Raw genomic sequence first — 20,045 nt, 5'->3', positions numbered from 1 at the left:
ACACACTTTTCTGTAACATACAATCGTATTTCAATGAACAAATCATCCCTGTGCGTATTACTCTGCAGAAAAATGGGCTGCACTATTTGCCAGCGTTTCCTGGTCACCCACCTTACCGGAGCTGGCTGGCATTTGGAGTCCACAATACCTTCAAAGTCTTCCAAAGGACAAATCCATTCTTGCTCCCGGCTAGCAGCCTGCAATCGCTAGCAGCCTGCAATCCCTGCCTTCACCAAGGCCCGCAATGCATACAGCACACAGACACATTCAGAACCCACTTGTGCTCTTTCGTGCAAACCGTTAGGGTCTCATGCCACAGCCACTGCCATGGAGGCTCCTTTACCCTGCAGTACTACTCAAACAGTTCACTTGCCACTGGATACGCGATCTAGGGCAAATAACTGCACTGTGCTTGAGGTAGTAACTGTAGACTAAGGTGGAAAAAAGCCAGACCACAGTCACTTGCTAGGCAGTAGTTCCACAAGGATTTGGAGAGGTATTCTCATTCCTTAGGGAGCGGTATTTTATATCACACTGAATGGTGTATTTATTAATACACAGTGTGTCATGAAAGCGACTACACAGACAGGACAGCTTGGTAAATTTTCCAAACTGTACATGAAACTGTAACAGCATTTTCCCTTCTGCTCTCCCCCACCCCGCCCCAGCCCAATTTTACAATGTATTTGTGACGCAGCTGGCTTTCTCTGCAAAGAGACTTTGGAAATAATTAGCTTGCATAACAATATTTCAACTTTATCCTGGTTTATCAGAGTACAGATCACATAATCACCTGCAAGATATAAGACATTATTTAATATAGCGACTAGGAAATTAAAAAGACCCTGGAGAATCCAACCACAGAGACTGATCTTTTGGCTCATGAAGTCTAAAAGCATCCGGTAATACAGTACTGACTACAGAAAAGAGGCTCAGTTATTTAAAAACTAGGTCTGCATATCTGCAAATCCTAATTCCGTTTGAAACACTTGTTTACTCGGTGCAGCATTTAAGTGGAATTTGTACTTTCTAAGGGTATCATCTGAACACCTGGCTATTTCTTAAAGAAAAAGGGAAATACAAGGCAGTATGAAAGACATGGGTACACATCACATACAAAGCGCTATTTGGAATTTGTTAACCATCCAAGTGCGGAAGACCCAATTTCCACTCACAGTTCTGCCACAGATGCCTTTTGAGCCCTACTCCCCTTTTTCATGTGTGACCTACGACCCTTTAGGAACTGAGCGCTTAGGGCTTCCCCGTGCCTCTTCATAGCTGTCCTCCCAAGTACTTCAGGCTCCATTGCCTAAATTTAAGAAATGTGTTTTAGTATAGAGACCACAAACATAAAAATAGCTAAACATGGCACAAATTACTGTGTCACTACCTGCTGCCATGGTTGGATTGACTTCTGGCAGCTTCCACGTTACACATCACCATCTGAACGCCGACAGTTCAAGTACCGAAAAGAATATTGGCTCCTACAGGGACGTTGCACCTGTGAAAAATGTTTCTTCACCTCCATTTGCTGATGGAAATAATACGGCACGAAGGCATTTAAGAAAAAACTTTCAGTGGAAGTTGAACTGGCATCAAGGAGAAAAAGAAATGTTACCAGATTTTTCACTCAGCAATTGCCAAGAGAGTAAACTACAACCAAACGCTGCACCAGAAACAGATGTGTTCTAACCGCCTGGAAATCCCCCTTCTACTCCACTCACCTTCAGCGAAAGGAAAACAGTTTGGGCGTCCCGATCCATACTTATGACCTCTTAACTACTTGAAGCTATGCATCTCTACCCAAGATCACAAAAGAGCAGGCTCCTGCGGAGGCGATACAGAATGCCTCGACAGCGTGAACAAAATTCAACTCCACCACAGTGATATTACTCACAATTCTTTGAGAAACAAGATGGGCAGGGTAGGCAGGGATATATGCAGTGTACGTGTTCTTGAGATAGGGCTGGGAGAGATGTCAGGGACTTAACAGGTAGAAGGTAGCGTGCCTGTGTAACATTTAAAATTATAGCTCCGTCAGACCATTCTCTGAGCTGAACAAACCGCATTCTAAAAAGCCCACCACGAGACAATGTTCCACTCTTACCCGTTTCTCCCAAGCACATTCTTTCTTACCACTTCCCATTAGCAGACCAGCTACGTACTCCAACCGGGAACAAGATCTCACCGTGTTCGCACCGTAGCAAACTCCAAGCACGTAGCCTACGTGAATCTACCATCTAAAGTAGTAGCTGCAGAAACTGTGTTGCACAGGTAGCACAAAAGGCATGACTAAAACTTGAAACACACAAGTGCTCACCCTCAGGACAATAAACGTACGTGTGACAGGATCCTGTACTGTAACTCAGATTATTGTCTCCCCACAGCTTTGGCGATACTTTTTTCCTCGCAAGTAGTATCAGCTCCATCAAGGTCTAGAGAAGTCAGGGTCCTTTCAGAGGAACTGCTAGTCCCCTGTGCTCCTGGCTCACTTGTCTTGGTAAGTTCTAGTTGATGTCCCTTACCTTCCTCATGCCCGACACGGACATGAAAGATGACCAAAAGGTCAGGATCACAGAATCACAAGGTTGGAAAGGACCTTCAAGATCATCAAGTCCAACCATTAATCCAGTGCCACCATGTCCCCTAATCCATGTCCTGAAGCGCCACATCCACACGTTTTTTGAACACTTCCAGAGATGGCGACTCCACCACCCCCCTGGGCAGCCTGTGCCAATGCCTGACCACTCTCTCCGTAAAGAAATTTTTCCTAATATTCAGTCTAAACCTCCCCTGGTGCAACTTGAGGCCATTTCCTCTCGTCCTGTCGCTGGTTACTTGGGAGAAGAGGCCAACGCCCTCGTCGCCACAACCCCCTTTGAGGGAGTTGTAGAGAGCGATAAGGTCTCCTCTCAGCCTCCTCTTCTCCAGACTGAACACTCCCAGTTCCCTTAACTCCTCCTCGTAAGACTTGTGCTCCAGCCCCCTCACCAGCTTCGTTGCCCTTCTCTGGACACGCTCCAGCCCCTCAACATCCTTCTTGTAGTGAGAGGCCCAACACTGAACACAGGATTCGAGGTGCGGCCTCCCCAGTGCCGAGTACAGAGGCACGATCACTTCCCTACTCCTGCTGGCCACACTATTCCTGATACAGGCCAGGACGCTGTTGGCCTTCTTGGCCACCTGGGCACACTGGTGGCTCATGTTCAGCCGGCTGTCAACCAGCATCCCCAGGTCCCTTTCCGCCGGGACCTCTCCAAGATGCTTCACAGACAAACTCCTTCACCTTTAATTAACAACGCACACTATGAATCAACTGGCAAATATTAACTAACTTACAAATTCACCACCTTGAGCTCAAAAAACACCTCTATGACTATTTTTTTCCTCTGTGGCAGCTATATTAACCAAGAATGTTAGGGAAGCCCCTCCTCATGGCAAGGCTTTTCATCAACAGTGATGAAACTAAAATTGTTCAAGGAAGTTGCACAGAGGAAACACGATTTCTGAATTCTTCTAATGGTCTGCTTCAACTCACCTATCCTGCAATTACTCTTTTGAACAGTGTTTCAGACTCTTAAAGGGCCTGTCGTCCTTACACACATTACTCCTTCTGTTTGAGAACACCCCATCAGTGACGCCCATCAGTATAGAGGTCAGCTGTCTGTTAAAACTCCGGTGCTGAGAGAAAATCATTGGACCTAAGTGCCCTGGCACCTCAATTAAAACTCTCGAATCCAGTTCAGCCTTTCAAAAACTTCAAGCAAAATCCATGCTTAAGATGTTATCCTGCCAGAAAAAGTTCACGGTTCACCATTTTCTAAAACACGTTCACAAAGTGAAAAACACACACAATGACAATTAATCATCCATCACAGCCCTGAAACAGGAAGGAAGATGAAAGCCAGTCAGATGTCCGCCTCCACTCAAGTTCAAGTCCTTCAAAAGTTACCATGTCTCTGCCTGAAGATTCTTAGCCCATCTCAGTGCAAAGTAAAACAGGTCATCTTAAAAGAGCAGAATAGAAAAGCAACTTCTTGGCTTGCTCTGACTTGGCTGCCAGAGTACATTTTAACTCTGATCCAAAGATCTCTTCTCACCCTCCTGCACTTCCAAGGATCAATCATGTACCATGGTTTTGCATTCTGTCCACTTTGGAACAACCGCACATCACTTTTGAGGAGCACTGAGAAATAGTCCCCAGGCAAATTCAAAACAAACATAGAAAGGCCCTTTTCCTCAAAACTGGCTGATGCTGGGGCCTAGCATTTGTTTCTAATTAACAACATTCTTCCCGTTACAACGTGTGTGGTACACCCATCAACACTCCAAATGGCTTTTCAACCTTTCTGGCCCCCCCATTTAACTCAGTTGCGTGTTGGACTCATAAAGCCAAAATCAAGCTTGTGATCGCATCACAAGTTCTCCGCTGTACTCCAGGAGCAAGCACCAAAAACATCTTTCCACTGTTCAAATGCAGATGCAAAAGTGTGATTTCCTTGAAGGAAGGTAGGGTTATTTGGCACAGGTAAATGTGCTTTCCTTCCCTACCTCTCTCCAGGCCTAAAAAGGCCTGGTATTATTAAGCTTCAGAGCTACAGTACAATACCCCATTTCTTCATGAGCGATTTGAGTACCATGGCTTCTGGGAGCTGGAAGATTTCATTCCTCTTACGCTTGTTCTGGTGAAGATTTGGTTATCTGCAGGGACATACTTGTATTCAAATATCTGCTGTTGGTACGAGATGAACATTCAGAACTTGAGGAACACTCTAAGCACAGGATAAAAGCCTTGCTTGAACCTTGCAGATCTAAACAAATAACTGAGACTCTTGCCCGCACCATACTTGTTCTGTGAAGTCAGAACGTGAGATTCCAAGTGATGCCTGGTCAGCCAACTTCATGAATATTAAAACTCACCGAGAGCTAAAAAAATGACAACAAAACTATTCTGGACAATGTAATAAATGATGCCTCCAGTATTTAAACGCCTTCTAGGCTCCATCTGCAGAACGCTAAACTGGGAAGAGCTGACTGCCGTGACATCCCAGTGTGCACGGTTGGAAGGGTGCGAGTGGGTGAACAGAGGGGACAGGCTTCCAGGCAAAATGAAGCTCCCGACACAAATTCTTCCATCCTGCAGGACGGCATAAGGGCTGTCACCCTCACTTTCCTCCATCTTCAGCTTTGATCAGTGTCGACGACAGTTGGTTCCTTTCTTGGCCAGACAGGACCATTTGTTTTATGTTAAGTTTTCTCCCTGGAATCTGCAAAAAACTAGAGAATTCCTCATCGCTAGCTTCGCTACTCTGTTTTTACACTCCCATCGTTACAACATCTGAGGACTGTAGCGACAGGACAGTTTTCAGAGCAGGAAAGATTACCTAGCACTTGGGGAGAATTGTGATCCTTGAAAATTAAAAACAAGCCACCACCACCCTGCAAACACATCATGCATATTAAAGAGCAGAGGGGCCTTTTTGAATCATGTCCAGCACAAACCACGTGGATAACTTCCAAGCACCCTGTTTAAATGAAACTAGCTCCCCAGCATTTAGTATTCCATCACTTGCACATCGGTTTGCTCCAGGAGTGTAGAATTACTTTTGTTACTTGCTTTTGTCAAAATGTTTGCCAATCCTCAGAAGCATGTTGGCTTGTTGTAAAAACATTAATTGTCTATCTGAAAAACTTGGCAATGAATAGTATTTGTCTCCTATTTTCCAGGGGCTTCAAATCACGTTCATTTAATTGCTCCAGGACAAACTACTTTTTGTCCAAGTGATTAATCACATGGCCTCCAAACAAGCTCAAATGTATATAATCAAATAATAAGGTAACGTACTTCAGTTTATTTTATCGTGCTATGCAGAAAAAAATAATAATCAGAAAAAAAATCAGTACTGGGGATTAGTTTGAAGGAAAAAAAACATAAAATTACTCAAATCACAATGCTTAGAATCCGGAGAGAAGGCTTTGGCGAGTTCTAGTAGTTCCTTTAGATTTACACCAGCCTACATCATCCTTAGCCTTGCCCTATCATTACCACGTGGAACAGAATTTAACTACTTCAGAGAGATGACGATGGTCTTAATTCACTATTCTAAGTATGAAATTAGATGAAGATCATAGGCTTAAATCCCAGTTCTCATTCATTGCAGTCGATAATACTGCAGATTTCTTTGCTATATTCTACCACAGAAGTAAGTAAAAGCAGAGACACCATTTTTATTATCATTTAATCCACTCCTGGTCAAAACCAGAGAACAGTGAGTAATTTGGTCAATGAAGAATTTGTTGAAGTAACACTAGTTGGGAGAGACAATCAGGAAGACCAGGCCTACCAAATTTAAGTATCTGACTCTACACGTGGCAGCAAATTAGGGGATTATATTACATAAAGAAGGTTAAAAAATGGTATTTACTGTTACTTGGACTGCAAAGTTAATCAAGGCATTCAAATTATGAACTGGCAGTTAGACAAACAAGTCTACGAGCTCAACTCTTTAAATCAAGGAACGTATGGATGTGTGCACTCACCTTAATCTGCGCTGAAGTCAGGCACCTAACTTGCACAGGCTTCTTAAAAAATGCCTACCCAAACCAAAAGCCCAGAGCAGCACAAGATAATTTTGCACACCAAAAACATCCTGACGCCATTAATGAAAAGCACCGATCCTTTATTATGAACTCACTTTGCCAATTTACACGTGTTCTCAAGTTTTTGGCAGGTTAGCGTCGTAGCTTCAGGCTTGCGGCACATAGCGTCTTTCTGTGGTTAACTTTTTGCTAGCTCTAGTATCATCCGTCCTCCTGCAGCCGGCATGACGCTGGGAAGAAAAGGCCCTGACATCAGCATAACCTGTATTTGACAAATTTGACACAAATTGTCAAATTGACTACAATTGACTGCAATTGCACGGTCCAGCTTGATCTAGACCACGCTTGTATCGTTTCGCGATCCAGCCATGTCTAACGATGTCTAACGGTAATATTATGAAATCGTGGCCTAAACTAGTCCTAAATCTATAAAAGGGGGGGGGGGGGGAAGGGCAATTAAAAAAAGGATTAAGGACATTCTCTCTGCCAGTTTTTATGTGCTGCAAATGCCCCACTGGCCTCTTGCCCTCTCTTTCAAGATACTACTAACTTGTGATCCCTCAAACTTTAAAAACAGAACAACCCTCACTTAGGAGAAAGGCAGTTGCTGTTAGCTTAGCGCTATGCTGAGCTTCAAAGGAGTGAGGAGTATTTTATTTAACATTACAAATAAAGTCAGATCAATTAAAGACAGGTAGTCCAACAATAACAGGTGAAAAAAGAAAGAGGAGTTCTCCTGCCAGCTGGCCACACGGCTGCACGAACCGGCGGCTTTGCAAAGACAACCAGGCCCTCAGAGGGATTGTCCTGACACCCGCCCACGTCCACTTGGCATGCTCAGCCCCCAAAGAGGGAGCAGCGAGCAAGTTCTTCTCATTGTTTTCAAGTTCAGCGGTGTTAAACGCCGCGTTACTTCAAAGGGACACGGCAACGAGGTGGAAAAGCAGCGTACACTGCAAAGGGACGGGCTGATTAAGTTCTGAAACAGCATCAAGATGAAAGACAGAAGAAGAAAGACCTTTTGACCCAAGGCCTGCCTGCTTGCCCTAGATTTTAGAACCCTGACAGCCCAGCAGCTAACAGCATGAACTATAGCTTGAGCACCCCCGTGTGTACAGCAGCGTATTCAAAAACACTTAAGCGCTTTTTTCCCGCCCAGAAACCATGGAACCAATGTGCCAAAAGTGACACCTTGCCCTTGAAAAAATTCTTGCACGTCAAGGAATCCACCATAGTAACTCAGCTTTGAACTAAGAATTTGAATTCCCCGCTAAAACAACCATGAAGAACAACCGGGTGGACTGGCAAAGTATCAGATTCTCCGGCAGACAACGGCAGTCCCCTCTGGCAGCCTGTCAAGGGTGTTATTTTATACGGACTTCTGCATCTTGAATGTGACACTGACCAACTCCTCTTCCTCACTTCCTTCCTCGAAGTACTCTTCAAGACAATAAGCAGAATGAAGTTAAGAGGGAAACTGCTCCTTTCTAAAATCTCAGATCTTTTATTGCCAGCGGATTTTGGTCATTTACTTACAATTTATTTGTTTTTAATAAAGCCAGAATGGGAAGCATGCAGAATAAGTGAAGAAACAGTTCAGCCAAACAGAGCTGTCTCTCACACTACTCCAATAATACGGTGTCATCCAGAAAGAATACTGTACTTTTTCAGGACACTTGTTTGTTTCTCAGGAAACACAGCAACAGTTTTTCTGATTTGTCCTCCAGAAATGCACCTCTGCTTGCTCATTTACAGAGAGCACACCCTCGAACATGACGTGACCGCTTGCAAGGTCGCTCACTCATGAGGTTAGAATAAAGGATAGAGCAGATGTCTCCCTGGGACTACTTCCCTTCCACAGCTGACAAGCTCGTTTGACCTGAGACAGATCATTGTATCTTCCTTTGCTCCATCCTTGTCTCATCAACATGGACTGAACACAAAAGAATTAACGTTCCCATAAGCACACATCATAGGAAGGGAAACACCAAAGCTCCGATCCTCTTCCCTAGAAACAGCACCAAACATCGAGACAAGGATTTTAGTACAGGCAATATATTTTAACAGCGGTAATTACCACGGCTGAAAAAGGAGGTAAGCTTTTGGGCACACAGCCTTTTTCCAGGTCAAAACTATTAAAGCTAACAAGCATCGCAGCCCTATTTTCAAAGTTTAGGCTGTATAGTTAAGGCAGAGAACAAAACTTACATGACCTGCAAAAACTTACGCTTTTCAATTAATTTTACCATTAATCCCAAACTAAGAAGGTGAGTATGCAGTCTGGGCATGAGTAGGCTCTCCTGGCTATATGCATATAAAACCCTACCTGCACTGGCTAGGCAGGGGCAGCCAAAATGCTTTTAAAGCGGGGCCTTTTGTTTTTACTTTTCTTTTTTTACACTGTCCTTTGAAAATATTACCAACAAAACAAGATTTTCTATTACCTCTCTCTCACATTCACCCTATGTCTCTCAACTTGCCTTTGCAGAATTATATTCTGTGTTGCGTTAGTATTAATGAACACTTCACAACGGCTTGGAAAGTTTCCATGCGTGCTCTGGATTAAGGCTTGGGCATAGAAAAGCAATATAGACACCGATGGCTCCAACTTCTACTCCATACAGGATACGTGCCAGGATATTTCAGCAACTTTGAGCTCTATCAGAACAGTACCCACTGACGGAATTTGCGCTTAGTTGAATACGACTCGACTGATTTCAGTGGCTTGAGTTTCGGCAGCCGCATTACTGCAGCCACCCTCTGCCACACTCTGGTTTCACCTGAAATAATGCTATAATAAAATCCACCTCCAAACACATTTGTCAGAGGAACCTTACTCTTTTTTAAGTTGCACTAGCAGATCTTGAGTGTGATTTTATGAACCAAGAGGAATTAAAAGGCTGTAAAACAAACATGAATAAATGGAGAACCAAGCATTTAGATTAAGAGACTACTGCACCTACATATTGCTAAAACGGCACTGAAAATGTGGTCATACGGTAGAAGCAAACTGACTGGCAAAGTTCACGCGCCAGTTTTCTGCAAGGGGAAAATTCCATCTGTATACAAATTTCCACATTTATCTGCAGCACATGATTTAGTAAGACCTGAAACGGACTGTTTGCAGTAGAGAGAATAGTTCACAAAAATCACACACCAAGGCTAGGAATAAGCTGGCTTGAGTTCAGCACAGCAATCTTTCTGCCGCAAATGGATTCACAGGGATTTCAGGAACAAATGAGAAACAGTCAAATGGTACCTGATATATCAAATTAATTGTCACAAAGCATTTAATATAAATGCTTATCTCTGCTGACAAAGGAGTCCCACATCGCAATCGATGCCTGACAAGTATCTGCTGGGGTAGCCATTACACGTGCCTTTCCCATGACAAGGATCTGCTAGCTCTTGAGCGTAGGTGCCTCTATCTGCATTTAAGAATATAGATTTATCAGAATATATAGTGTACATGTATCTATGTATCTGTACATAACTCTACTAAATATGCTGTTTCTCTTTGTCTATATACGCCACATATTGCTTGCAAGACAGAATACCAAAGAAAACAAAGCTGCTTTTTCCTCCAAACCCTAGGGTGACTCAAGTCTTAGGAAGCAGCAGACTTTCAAATCCGCCAAAAAAAAAAAATCTAACAAAGCCAATTTAACTTACTAAACATTGGGTTTCCCAATAGAATTGTTAACCTGTGTGAGGTTATTTTTCAGTGACCAGCATCAAGGCCCTCTTTATGCTTCCTGAGAAATTCCATGTTATTTTTTTTACTACAAGACGATTTATCTGATTTAAGGCCCTGCCCAAAAGCTTCAGTATGCCCCATTCCCAAGCTGGAAACGTGAACCTGTGTCACATTAGGCATGCTAAGGAAGGTGAAGGACACTTTTCTTGAGCTGCACGGAGTAGCGGCTACGCTACTGCCAGCTTACCAGGCAAAAATTCACTCCACCTTTGCCCACGCGCTTTTGCCAGTACCTTCAGCTGAGAGACAGCAGTATGACATCGAGAGAGATCTGTAATACCCCTTAAAAATCTAGAAACCATTTCCCATATCTAATGCTACCCTGCGAAGGGCTTTATCATATCAACTCTGACGCCACGCCATAACCCTCTTACCTGTGTTTTTTGAGTTGTGAGATATCGTTAGAGAAGATGCTTTTCGCTGCCTCTTTAACTTGCAGCTTCACACACAGAAGGTTTTTCTTGGCAGAAGAATATGCTGGCAGCATACAGATAGGGCTGTATCACTGGCGTTCTGAGATTCATAGCCAGACAGTGAAAACATCTCCGCGGGTAAACCAGCCAAATCTGCGTAAGCGCGGCATTGTTAGTATGATGACATCTGCACTTTTTCTCCACAACTGCTGTATTCAATCAGAAACCGTCTCTCTCCCTACCTGTAGCATTATGGTTGCGCAAGCAAAGAGCCGTACAGCAGGCAGACTGTCGCAACATATTGTTAGCGGTAATTAACATCCGTGTATGGACAGTTGACTTTTGATACCCTTTCAAAAGCCTAAATATGTTTGCCAAGGTGCCAAAGAGCAACTGTAGGAGAAAGAGGATTCTACAGTTCCACCATGCAACTAACAGTTAAGGGGCCGAGCTGGGAAAAGAGCGGCAAGATTAACACGCACCAGTAACAGAGCTGGTAAGCATACGGTGCAGCTAGTTCTCCTCCAGTTTCACTAAACCACCACCACCATTCAAACAAATGCTTCAAACTCCGTGTTAGATATTTCGCTCGTAATTTTTTGTTAGTTCACATGAAAGTAGTAATCTTTTAGAAGCTTTAAGTAATTAATTCCTTACCCTCCATTTTAACGAAGAAACCCCTCTAAGTAGGGGCCAGTACCTACAGAAAGCACAGAAGCCTAGCTTACCAGCGTTCTCAAACAGGCCTCAAGAGACTTGCAGGCACTTAACAGACCTCTGGGAGAAAGGGACAAAAATTATGGAACAAGCAAGCAAGCTACAGAATAAAATGTTATGTTCAGTCTTGCAGTCTCCCGCTGAGCGTGTCACATCTTGATATCAATAAACCGCGATGAGCTCACTTGTGCTCTTAGCCCTTTAGCCAATTAAACAACTAGCATCTGCAAAGCCAGGTTACCTACTTGTGACTTGCTAATCCACACGAGAAGCTCAGGTTTTGTTCCAGGTCTGTCAGCGTATAGCCCTTTCCGCGACAGAGAAGCATTAACGTAACAATTAACACAGAACTAGAAATAACCTACATGGAACGATATTATGTCCTTTGTCTCACCATGCTGAAACACAAATTACGGCTTTCTTTAAGGACCTAAGCATGATTACTGGGCACTCAGTGTTACTTTTAAGTCACGTAAAAAGAATCTGGCAGAAGCGCACTCAGACAGTGGTAATACTTTCTTACTCGGGTTCAAGTTGCTGAACTGCTGCGGTTTTTAATCTGAAAGTTATCAGCAAACATAAAACGGTTTCCTTAAAACCATGGAACTGTGGAGAAAGTCTGAAAGAAAGGCAGGAAGGAGGTATGTATACATGTATGTATGAAGGCATACATACTATCTCTCAATTAAAAAAAAAAAAAATATATATATTTCTTGCCCTCTCCAGCCTTATCATCTCTTGCTTACTTAGGACTTGTGGTATCAGCTCTCAGGCAAAAATTAAGTATGTCTGCGGACTTCTTCAACCCTGGGTGGAACACTTACTTCCCATCTTCTACCTTATTTGACAATTTGTTCCATCTTTTTTCTTCAACAGCTTCCACACAGTTTTGTGGCTGAAATCCATGAATCGTCTCCCGTGTCCAGGATGCTATTTAATAATCCCTTTTTCCAGATTTTTCATCTAGTATGGTAGAGTAGAAACACTTACTGAATTTTACTTACTTCTGCTACTGTTTAAAGGTCAGCTTAATGTTCCCAAGAGATTCCTGGGGTTTATGGTATTTATTTCTACTTTTTCAGTGTTTTCTTTCACCAACGCTAGGGAAAACAATTTAGAAATACCAGTGCTTCTGATGGTACTGAAAGTATTTAAAGAATCTGTGGAGCAGGATCTACTAACTGAAGTTCAGAAATCACACGTAAACTAGAAGCTCATTTTTATTTTACAGAAAACTTACTGTTACGGAGTATTTTGACAGATACCACTAACTTAATCAAATGTAGACATTTTCGAGATCCAAGTCACTGTCCACTTCCGCAGTAAGCTGAATGGTAAAGACACTCCGTCCATCGGCACAATACAAAATGAGTTACAGCGGCTACTGTAACACAAGGGTGCGGCTAGACATGAGGAACTACAGACTGTGTTTAGGTCTGAAGCATTGTGCCAACTTGCATTATGCCTGGACGCCAGCTATGTAATTCAGAAGAATTAAAAATAGTAGTAAAATCTATCAGTTTGTGGTTTTTTTTAACGGGAGATTTACAACTGCCATTCCGTAATTATCACTGTTTCCACCTGTCTCACAAACAAAAACATCCCTAGTTATTCCAATTTGTCGCCTTATGCCAGGCAGTAAAAAGAAGACTACTGTGCAGAACATCTTTAAGCAGTTTTTTGTCAGCGCTCCCTTTCATGACAAATTCCATACATACCACCGTACTCAGGGGTTGAAGGGACTGAAAAAGATAAAAAAACCCCAAAGTGTTCCTTTTAACCACTTTCTTTCCCCTCTATTTGACAGACATGTATATAACAAGTCTTCTACAAAACTGCTAGCACTTCTGACCAAGATGAAGCAGTGGTATTGCACAAATGTTAAATTTATGAGTAAACAGTAGATGCTGAAAATGCCTGGATTCTCTAACACCAGCCTGTGCAAATGAGAATGGGCAAAGCGGAGCAGTTCCTTTGTACTTTAATAATGTTGTTTAATAATTTGTTCCTTTAATAATGATAAAACAAGCCTTCCTTATTTTTAGAGCCAGGGTATTTCAGGAAATAACTATGAATAGTTAACTTGTAAGCATATAAAACTTTTCCATTTAGCCAACAGCGTTCTGCAAAAAACAGAAGTTCTGCTTTTTTCTTCTATTTAGTTTAGTAGATTTTTGTTACATTTGAAAATATGCCTGACCTTTCTTACCCTTACATTAGCTCTAAACAGATCTATCTGTGGCCAGTTCCCATTAAATCTAACACCTTAGAGTCCTTCTGTATACACTTCTGAGTTTTTAACTTTAGTTATTTTGTGGTGTATTTATCAAGTATGAAACTTAGCACCTGAACACTCAGAGAAAAAAAAAAAAAAAAAAACACCATGTACTTCAGTAAATCCTGCTAGGCTATTTGAGATGATAAAGAATACAAATGTCACTCTCTGTCGAATTCTGTGAGCAACATCAAGGGCACTGTATCTCACCGATCTTAACTGCCTTGTTTTCCCACCCAGCCAGACGTGGTATCGATGTAGTCAAGCGAACCATTCTACAACACTAAAGGCAAATCGTAAGATCAAACACCAACACTCCAAGTCTTGCACATGCACCTCCTTGCTATAACCACCATCCTATTTTTCTGTATTAAAAAAAAAAAAATCGCATACGTGTTTACATACGAGACTACCAGCTCTCACTGAAATCTCAAAAGGGAAGGAAACTTCTTTTGGGGAAAGAAACTTTCTTACAGACTAGCAAGCTTGCCGGTATTCTTAATGAAACAGTAATCTATAGTGAGCAACAGTTAGGATTCAGAAGTACATGTTTTAGAAAAGCGCAACTTAAAATATCAATTGCTGCTCCTCTTTAAAAGTTATAGAAATTAATGCAGTATGTTACTAAATATATATACGTTGTACATAGAAGCGGAAGAAAATGTGCGAGTCGCAGATCTGCAAGAAGAAATACGTAGGTAAAACATCACTGAGGCCCTGGCATGACATGAGGCTGCTTCTCAGGATGGGATGCTGCTAGAAGTTCAGCACAACCCGTGCACAACAGCAAACTGCATTCTCGTCTTGACTTATGTAGCAACTGGCAATACGCCCCGCACAATGCTGAAAATGCTTCACTTGTATGCTCGAAAAGGGTTTTTTTTAAGGCGTTTTGTGATTTTCCTGCAGGTAAGAACCTGCAAATGGAAAGGGAATTCTGGAGGTCTCTAGTCCTGCTCGGTGCAGGTTACTCAGGGCTTTGTCCAGGCGGCATTTCAAGTACCGCTGACAACGCAGCGTTTCCATTGTATTATTACCCCCCAAAACAGGACATTAAGACTTTTCTTTCTTTTTTCCTCCAGGAAACCAGGTGTTGCATCATCCTCAAGGTAAAACACATTTTTATATGAATTCAGAAATGTTTTGTCTATCAACTTGTCCCCGTTGCCTCTCATCCTTCCTCTACGCAGTTCCGAGCTGAGATCGGGTAGATTGCTCAACTCAAATAAAATGCAATACGAAAACAGAATGTATACGATTTTTTTTAATGCTCCTGAAGCAAGTGTGAGAGAATGTTATCACATATTCCGTTAGCGAAAATACAGCCACTGAAAGACAATTTCCAGTGCGATATCAGGAGTGAAAAGAGGAACATCTTTGAGATGAAAGTGTGAAAACACTTCTGAAGAGACATCCCTACCCTACCTACACGCCAAACCTTGAGAACTCCTTCAAGCCCATCGTCTGCTGCTGAGTCAGGGCAATAAGAAAGAAAATAAAAAAAGAAATAAAACAAAATACTACAGATTTTTCCCACCACAACAAAGGCATGCAACTGTTGGCTTCTTACTGTTGTCGGCATCTGCCTGGTATCCCACCTGCTCCTCTCTTTCCCAGCGCGAAAGAGTTTTCTCTAATGACAAAAAAATCCCAGTTATTTTTAAAAAATCACTTATCCAAGATTATTGACCACTAACTTTAACAGTTAAAACACAAATCTTGCTGACTGCACCACGACAACCATCTCAGAGCAAAGAATACAAGCAATGCTTTGCCCTCTATCCTGATTTCTGCTTCTCTTAAGAAAAAAAAGGCGACCTTTTATGACACCGGACTCGCACAGACTTCTGTGCAAAGGGACACTCGGGCGCAGAAGTTTCCCAACAATGTATGTCTGCTGACTTAAGATGTATGCAGACCAAGGCAAGACGTGAATCTGAACACGCTAACAGAAAGTGTACATGTAATTACACTGATGTTTACATGAAAAATATCACACACAAGTCCTTTAAGGCATAAAATACTTGCACTTTACCTTTAGGACTTACATTAAAAAATAGATTTGATATACAATTGAATGAAGCGTTTGGTTTCTTATCATCACTCGTTTTTTTTCAAGGTGCTACTTGCCTCATTTTAGACAGGCAAGAAGCAGCTGCTACGCTGTTCTGTTCACGGAAAAAGACATCAGGCAGAAACAGAATGCCGCCACTCAACAGGTGATCACTAGAAATGATAAAAGAAACTTGTCCTCTCGACTCCAAATCTAAATCGCAAAAGACCAACAACGACCTAGTTATCTTTGCCGTTACAGGAAAGCAGCGATCAGAACTGCTGCAAAGATGATCATGTGGACCACCTGAACATTGACCCACTATACCTGATTACTGATCAAATTGCACCAGTGTCTTAATTAAATAAACCAGTAACTCGAATGTCAGTCCATCTAGCCTTTTCCCCTCACCTCAAAACTTGTTGTTGGCTAGCCCATAGGTCAGATCAGCTTCACTGCAAGAAGGCAGCCTCGATGAGTCACAGCTTTATTGAAAGTTCATCTGCACAATTCCTTACGATAATTCAGGAGACAAACCTGTTACCGGACTATTCTAATTGCAAAACCACGTGCCTTGAAATGAAACTTCCCAATAAGCATACAATCTGTGCTGAATCATCATTCCTTATGGTCAACGCTTTATTTGGAAAATAAACATAACTCCAGCTGCAACATTTCACAGATAGTAAGTACACTTCAATAAAATAGCACTACTTAATCACCCACACACCATTTATGGGATAAATGACATCATTTCTTAAAACTGTATTTGGAAGTCAAGGCAGACACAATATCCCTGTAAGGAGTATCCGAGTCAGATTTGGTCCTTGGTATGCAACACAGTCGACGAAAGGTCGGAGAACGCAGCAACAGGTTGTGCGAGAGTCCCACGAAGCTCGAGGACAGCCAGTACAATGCCATGGACTGCAACGAGACAAATACTGAGTTCAGCCTCCCTAGGTGCAAGGAAAACGCTACAATTTTAGGCAGCTCTTCACGAACCACAACTGCTGGTTACTCCCAGTTATCAAGAACAACAACTCACCTAAAACCACTCCTCTCAGTAACAATAATGGCTTCTGTTTCACATGTATTTTTCACTCTTTCTCAACTCTTCTGGGAAAAGAGAGTCACCTACACTGAAGTCTGACAACAGTTCATGAATTAATTCATATCAAATTTGCTTGAACTTCTATATTTCAGACTGTAAGTTGATGAGCCCAACAACTAGATCCTTTGTTCTTGCTAATCGCTGGAAAAACACTCAGCCGTACAACACATGGTAAAAATGAGCAGTTTTGTAAGAACATCGTGGAAAATTTCCTCATCTAAAAACTATGCTGTTTTCCTCTTACAGTAAGCAAACAGTTCGCAAACCTTTGTCTACATGCATTTTAGATAAAAGTTTTCCTCTCATTTTGGAGATCACAAGAAGGATGCTAACCCGCACTGAACATCCTTCCAAGTTGTTTGTGAGAATGGTATGTAGAACCAGTAAGTTTGCAGATTCCCCCCTCTTGGACAAAAATATGCTAAATGTGTTAAGAAATTTAAACACATACATAAGACAAAACATCCTATTTGTTTTAGGGTACACTGTAACAGAGCATATGGCCTATAAATACAGCAGGCAGGCACTTGGGCTGCTCTTGAAGCATTAGGAACATATCAGAGTCACAGGTTAATGGATGCACCATTAAGACTCTGTACTTACAGAGGGGACTGTTGCAGCAACAGGGATCATTACCACTGACACCACTCGAAAGAAATTTGTAGCAAGCTTCTGGAACCTGGAAACTTTCACTTTTTGCGAAGCAAAGATCTGAAAGGGGAGAGACCCACAGTTACAAACGAGTTCTTTTTGGAACAACTAAAATGAAAAAAAAAGGCAACAGCGGGGCTTCCTGTGAGCAGCACTCTTGTACTTTCATTTTGCATCCTCCATTCCAATTAACATACTGCTACAACCCTTCATGTTTTACACGATGTTTTACATGTTCAGTCCTTTGTATAAAAGGCTGTACCAACCTAGCAGAGTACTGAACAAAAAAGCAGAAATCAGATCTACAGTCACATATTCACTTTTTTTCTCTAAGAGAGTCTCAGTCCACATGACATAGAAGAAAATGAAATCCAGAAGGTTACCTTGATGAGAAACACCTAACAGAAAAATCAAGTAGAAAAATATTTCCATTGTATTATTACCCCCCAAAACAGGAGATTAAGACTTTTCTTTCTTTTTTTCTGCTTCTGTTGATTAGCCTCCCTGACAATCTTAAAAAGTTCTGGATTATTCCCATTAAGAAGACCACATAATATTGTTAGTTTTGACCCAGGGCAATAACAAATTATTGGAGGGGTGGAGAACAAACCAAAAACACCCCCACGTGCTTCTGGATGCTCAACATCCAGGAAGCTCCTTAGAACATCATTCCAAGAGAAACTTCAAGACTAAATTTTACTGAGGCTGAATAAACTGAGACGTGTCACATCAGAATTTGTCACAAGACGCCCACACGCTCAAATGCATAAACCAACTTATTTTTTGGTTCTGGCCAATTCATTTAAAGCAGTCATAATCTGAAGCTACCATTACGTTACCATATTTTGTAACCAGGTAATACTGTCTTGCAATTCCATAAAAAGAATTACCCTTTTGCAATCATCCTATTTATTCCGCCAACATACCTCCACTATCAGCAAATTCACGAGTCCAAGTGCAACTGGCAAAATCCATGTAGAATCTGGTGCCGTGAGGTCTGTAAACCACAACGCTCCACCTGCTGACAACTGTTCTTGAACTACACAAATAATTTAAAGAAAATAAGGATTTAAGTACAATTTTCTCCGCAGCGTGGATCGCAATCAAATGATCCAAGTTTCTAGGTATGTTTTATGTATGCGAGAAATAATATTAAAGCAGGAATCTTTGGTTTAACCGATCACGTGTCAAGGCAGTCTCCTGGGGGGAAACAGAAGCTGAGATGCAGCTTAGCTCATGACAGCCACTGATTCCGGTAAACCAGCGATAAAAACTAGCGTGACCTCAACCATCTTTTTATTAGCCAATGAGGAAAATAGGCACGCAATAATACACAGTGACTACGATTATATTTTTCTTAATCACTGTATAACTCATTACATTTTTGCTTAGAAGAACAAGCTATAAATGCTTTTCTAAAAAAATTCCACAAAGGTATCAGTATTTTTATTTAAACACACCCCCCCTTCACCTTGTCCGTATTACTTCACGTGAAACTTCACATGGAAGAAAAAAAATACAGATTAAGAGTGAATATGCTATGACACAGGTAATATTACTGCTAAATATGCTTATGTTGTGAACCAGAAAAATCCCAAGATAATTTTTTTATCCCAGAAACTCTGTCTTCAGAAGATCAGGAAGTAAGTAAACGCTCACACGGCCTAACGAAACACCTCACATGGTTCACAGAGCCTGATACTGCTTTCAAAGAGGCATCTCACAACACTACTACAAACAATGCGAATGTATAAGTATAGATCAGTGACGCTCCGGATAGTGCCAACACCTACGGGAAGAGTTCAAATCGAGGAAAAGCCTGTGTGGTGTGGTCCAGATGAAAGCTCTTTGGTTATGTGAACTGCGGTTTAATCTAGTACAACACATACTATGTACCTAATCCAAATCGTGTATATTTTTTTTTATCAGCCATCTGTCTATGCTTAAGTGATATTAAGCTTAAAAACTTAACAATGGAGTAGTTTTTCAGCTTCTATGTCAAGGTCAGGACGTAATTTTCTTTAACCAACGAGAGGTCTGTGAAAACAGTAACTCAACGAAAAGCGACTGTGAGGAGTGATTCTCTTGAGATTAATCACCTTGCGAGTCCGTGGCACCAACGCTGCAGTTGCGCAAAGCAAGGGACACGCAAACCCACATCGGAATCTGTACCCACACCAGCAGAGTGGCTTTGAAGGGATGGCAGTTGTCTCGAACGTACAATTCCGTAATAATCCTCCGTAAATTTTTCTTAAAATGGAACCTTTTAGAAAGCAACACAAAACAAAAACACCTCTCGCAACACCTGTTACAGAGTAACTTCTCGAGTTCTGAAGTAACACTTCTGCAGGGTACCTGTGTCAAACTGGCTTATTTAGGTGCAACCCTGAAAAACCTCACAGTCTTTCCTCTTCAAATACGCCTGTCTCCTTTGTCAGCCCCCTTCCCTCACAACTTTTACCCCTGTT

At 41.9% G+C, this 20,045-nt stretch overlaps 1 protein-coding gene across 1 annotated transcript in view; it reads right to left on the bottom strand.

Moving 5' to 3' along the window:
* Positions 1-16,565: 16,565 nt before the first annotated feature.
* The window catches only part of LOC104628271 (mitochondrial inner membrane protein COX18), a 5,198-nt gene continuing 1,718 nt past the window's right edge, over positions 16,566-20,045 (bottom strand). Inside the window, exons 3-6 of the mRNA XM_010296798.1 lie at positions 19,677-19,840; positions 18,504-18,616; positions 17,530-17,637; positions 16,566-16,739 (exon numbers count right to left, since the gene is read on the bottom strand). Coding sequence (XP_010295100.1) covers positions 16,566-16,739; positions 17,530-17,637; positions 18,504-18,616; positions 19,677-19,840 — 559 coding nt within the window. The remainder of the gene's footprint in view (positions 16,740-17,529; positions 17,638-18,503; positions 18,617-19,676; positions 19,841-20,045) is intronic.

Source organism: Phaethon lepturus, unplaced genomic scaffold (assembly GCF_000687285.1).
Source record: "Phaethon lepturus isolate BGI_N335 unplaced genomic scaffold, ASM68728v1 scaffold17571, whole genome shotgun sequence".
NCBI lineage: Eukaryota > Metazoa > Chordata > Aves > Phaethontiformes > Phaethontidae > Phaethon > Phaethon lepturus.
The sequence above is the reverse complement of the archived record's forward strand: the minus strand, read 5'-3'. Positions and strand labels throughout refer to the sequence as shown.